The sequence below is a fragment of the Geospiza fortis genome, unplaced genomic scaffold (genome assembly GCF_000277835.1).
Source record: "Geospiza fortis unplaced genomic scaffold, GeoFor_1.0 scaffold850, whole genome shotgun sequence".
NCBI classification, from domain to species: domain Eukaryota; kingdom Metazoa; phylum Chordata; class Aves; order Passeriformes; family Thraupidae; genus Geospiza; species Geospiza fortis.
In genome coordinates this window covers 11350-16208 of record NW_005054814.1, presented here as the reverse complement: position 1 = coordinate 16208, position 4859 = coordinate 11350, and the positions used below count along the sequence as shown (strand labels likewise).

At 42.6% G+C, this 4859-nt stretch overlaps 1 protein-coding gene across 1 annotated transcript in view; it reads left to right on the top strand.

The window, feature by feature from the left end:
* LOC102039632 (creatine kinase S-type, mitochondrial) overlaps nucleotides 1–4859 on the top strand; it is a 49556-nt gene that overhangs the window by 43171 nt on the left and 1526 nt on the right. The window contains exons 8-9 of the mRNA XM_005431206.2: nucleotides 3044–3178; nucleotides 3516–3641. Coding sequence (XP_005431263.1) covers nucleotides 3044–3178; nucleotides 3516–3641 — 261 coding nt within the window. The remainder of the gene's footprint in view (nucleotides 1–3043; nucleotides 3179–3515; nucleotides 3642–4859) is intronic.

Here is a 4859-nt window from a genome sequence, read left to right as displayed (position 1 = left end):
AGCAGGGAACTATAATGTCTTCTACATGTATATTAACCAGAAAAGGAAAGTCAAAGAAGGTGTACCCCTCCTGATAAACAGTGCTGGTGAACTTGTAACAATGGATGAGAAGGCTGAGGTACTCAACAATTTTTTTCCTCAGTCTTCAATGGCAACCTCTCTTCCCACACTTCTCCTGTGGATATACAGCAGGATGGGGACTGGGGAGCAAAGTGCTTCCCACTGTAAGTAAAGATCAGGTTCATGACCACCTGAGGATCCTGAATGTATAAAAGTCTATGGGACCCAATGAGATGCAACCCAGTGTCCTGGAGGAACTGGCTGATGTAGTTGCCAAGCCACTCTGCACGATATTTGAAAAGTCTTGGCAGTCAGGTGAAGTCCCAGGTGACTGGAAAATGGAAAACATTGTCCCCATCTTTAAAAAGGGTAGAAAGCAGGACCCTGGGAACTACTGACCTGTCAGCCTCACCTCTGTGCTTGGGAATATCATAGAACAGATCCTCCTAGAAGCTATGTTAGGGCACATGGAGGACGAAGAGGTGGTTCAAGGGAGCCAGCACTACTGTACCAAGGGCACATCCTGCCTGACCCACCTAGTGGCCTTCTATGATGGAGTGACTACATCAGTGGACTAAGAAAGAACTACAGATATAATTTATCTGGGCTTCTGTAAAGCCTTTGACATGGTCCCCCCCAACATCCTTCTCTCTGAACTGGAGAGAGATGAATTTGATGAGTGGACTGGTAGATATATAAGAAATTATTGGACAGCCACATTCAGAGGGTAGTGGTCAGTGGCTCAGAGTCCCAATGGACATCAGTGGTGAGTGGTGTCCCTCAGGGGTCTGTATTGGGGCCAGTGTTATTCAATGTCTTCATCAAGAACATAGACAAAGGAATTGAATGCACCCTCAACAAGTTTGCAGATGACACCAAGCTGAGTGGTGCAGTTGACATGCCTGAAGGACAGGATGCCATCCAGAGGGACCTGGACAAGCTCAAGAAGTAGGACCATGGGAATTTCATGAGGTTTAATAAAACCAAGTGCAAGGTTCTGTACCTGAGTAAGGGCAGCTCCTGGTATCAATACAGGCTGGGGGATGAACACATCAAAAGCAGCTCTGCTGAGAAGGCCATGGAGGTGCTGGTGGATGAGAGGCTGGACATGAGCTGGCAATGTGTGCTTGCAGTCCAGAAAGCCAATTGTATCCTGAGCTACATCAAAAGAAATGTGGCCAGCAGGTCAAGGGAGGTGATGCTGCCCTTCTACTACGCTAATGTGAAACTCCACCTGGAGTGCTGCATCCAGCTCTGGGGTCCCCAGCACAAGAAGGACATTGACCTGTTGGAGCGAATTCAGAGGAGGCCACCAAGATTATTAGAGACATGGAACACCTCTGCTATGAGAAAAGGCTGAAAGAATTGGGTTTGTTCAGCCTGGAAAAGAGGCAGCTTTGGGGTGACCTAATTGTGGCCTTCCGGTACCTAAAGGGAGCCTACGAGAAAAATTGAGAGAGACTGTTTACAAGAGCATGTAGTGATAGGACAAGGGGGAATGGGTTTAAATTGAAAGAGAGTAGGTTTAGATTAGATATTAAGAAGAAATTCTTTACTGTGAGGGTGGTAAGGCACTGGCACAAGTTTCCCAGAGAAGTTGTGGATGCCCCATCCTTGGAAGTGTTCAAGGCCAAGTTGGATGGGGCTCTGAGCAACCTGGTCTAGTGGAAGGTGTCCCTGCCCATGGCAGGGGGTTGGAACTAGATGATCTTTAAGGTCCTTTCCAACCCAAGCCATTATATGATTCTATGATTATCTGATTGAGGAAATGGTCCCTGAAGGTAAGTTCAGAGCATCTCTAAGAAATTTTGAGTATGTGGTGAGCTTGGAAACATGGAAAAACAAAAGTGCCTAGTGCATGCATCATTGGCATCTGGGTGGTTCACTAGGATCTGGTATGCTTTTTAGGCATATCCATGAGACTGAATGATGTACAGGATTGGGGTCTAAGTGACAGCTTGTGGATGTTGTTTCCATGTTTTCCTCTGCTACTGTGCTTATCTCTTGTTCAAGAGAAGTGGACCTCTGGACATTGACATATGGTCAGATAGCTTTGGAAACTGTGACCAGAGCAAGTGTATGAGGCAGGAAATCAGATCTAGTTTCTTACAAGCAATTTCTGTGTCCTCACACAATATTTAAATGTCAGGAGAGTCCATTATTTTGTATTCTTCTGCAGAATGGAAATATTTGCCTATATTGCAGAGGACTTGTGAACTTGAACTGGCATAGGTATCTGATTATCTTCTGACAGTGGTTTTACTGAACTGAAATTGTATTTGGGTCACAGAATTAAGTCTCAGAAGTGTATTTGAGTGGACAGAATAGTGGCTTATTCAAAGGTCAATAGACCTTTGTGATATTTCTGAGGATAATGATTTCAGTCTCCTTTGTAACTGGGTTTTAGAATTACTAATGAAAATCATTATAGAGGACCTATGTAGTCTTTTCATAGTGGAAGCAGGGCTATGAATTTTAGGCATTTAAAAATCAAGTGTCCACCTAGCATCATGTAATCACCTTGAAAATTATATAAAACTAGGCTTTGGCTCCTTTTGTTTGTTCCACAGTATTTGAGATGTTTGGACTTGTGCTTTGCAACCTTGCTCTAAAAACACCTAGGCTAGAAAATCATGTATACTATAGGTAAAAAATTATTATGTGACCATATAGTTTCATGGGCTAAGGCCATGTGATAAAGTGCTAAAGAGCTTTCAAGTCAAGGGCAGTTAGAAAATTATGAAGAAATTTTTGTAATATTCACTGGTAAACTTGATGCCTGATGAATACAAAGGCTCATACTAGAGCCAAACCAGACTTTACTTGAGTATATCTATATGCACCTCCATCGGTAAATTGTGAAGTTAATCATCAACATAGATACAAAGTTAAAAGAATTTAATATATAAATAACTGTCAGAAGATGAGATAGATGTATGCAGTTCTTTCTTTTTCCTTTTTTTTTTTTTTTTTGCCTTCATAGGTTGAAAGACTAATTAAAGAACGAGGCTGGGAGTTCATGTGGAATGAACGTCTTGGATATGTTCTGACTTGTCCTTCGAACCTAGGAACTGGTTTACGTGCTGGAGTCCATGTAAAGTTGCCAAAGCTTAGCAAGGTACATAAATTGTTTAAAAGGACAGTGATATAAATCAGGTCTTCATGTGATTTATAAAGAAACAAATAAAAAATGACAGTTTACAGCAATTGGATGTTTGCAAGATGTGCAGCAGCTAGGTCCCAGGCATAATGCATGACTGAGCATACTTATATTATGAAAATTATTATATTTGTTATGGAAGTTAATCTACTCAGCAGACAAACACCAACACAGGCCATAATCCAAAGACAGAGGAAATTGTCTCTGCCTGTCATTCTGGAGATGGTATTCGATCATGGATAATAACAATAAGCAAGGCAAAAGACAATATGCACAAACCTATTTCTTCTGTTAGGATCCCAGGTTTCCAAAACTCCTGGATAACTTGAGGCTACAGAAGCGTGGCACTGGTGGAGTGGACACAGCAGCTGTAGCAGATGTGTATGATATCTCCAACCTGGACCGCATGGGTCGATCAGAGGTAACTTGTTTGTTTTATTCCTTGCTTTTAAACTCAGATCTGCACTAAGACTGTTTCCCTCCATCTGAGTTCACTAAGAATTAAGTCATTTTTTGGAGTTATGGCAGTTTTTTCTCCTTGTGAATTTAATCAAATTAAAAGGCTTACACAACAAAAAATTACTACAGTGCATGCAATGTTTGCCAAATATGACAAGTTCCTGAGCAAGTTCCATAAATGTGACTGGTTTACATCATGTGCTGAAGCATTTTGTTGAAAGCATGCAGGTACTAGAAACATTTGGTTGTGGTAACAGAATTCCCTTGGGACAATGTTTCTCAGCATCACAGCATGAACTTTTATACCCGAATACCTCCTGGACTACACAGCTATGAGATAGGTGTACAGGTTGTCTCTCCAGTGCTGGGCATGAGCTAGGTATCTAAGAATCATAGGATCATAGAATGGTTTGGGTTGGAAGGGACTTTAAAGATCATCTAGTTCCAACCCCTCTGCCATCAGATGGGATGTCACCAACTAGATCAGGTTGCCCAGGGCCCCATCAAGCTTGGCCTTGAACACTTCCAAGGATGGGGCATCCACAACTTCTCTGGGCAACCTGTGCCAGTGCCTAACCATCCTTGCAGTAAAGAATTTCTTCTTCCTAATATTTAATCTACAGCTACTCTCTTTCAATTTGAACCCATTCCGCCTTGTCCTATCACTACACGCCCTTGTAAAAAGTCCTTCTCCATTTTTCTGAATGAGGTTCACTGAAGTTGTACCCTGGGAACAGAGCTACATACTGTACATTGGACAGGTATCTGCTATGCCCAGTGCAAAATGCTGAGGAAAGAAGCGGGATTTTAGGACTAACCCACACAGGGAATCAAGCACTGACATTAAGAGTGGATTAACATGCCGTTTTCCTTTTAGGATTCAGTCATGCACTTTCACTGTATTGAGTTTGGCTGGGATGGCATTAATTTTCCCCTGTGCAGCTCCCCTAGTACTGTGCTTTGCATTGGTAGCCAGAAAGGTGTTGATAACACACCAGTGTTTTGGCTACTGTTGAGCAGCGCTGGTGCAGCATCAGTGCTGTCTCCAACATTATGCCCCCCTTACCAGTGGGCTGAGGGTGGGCAAGATCTTGAGAGGGGGCATAACCAGGACAGCTAACCCAAATTGACCAAAGGGATATTCCATACCATATCACATCTGTTCAGATATAAAAGCTAA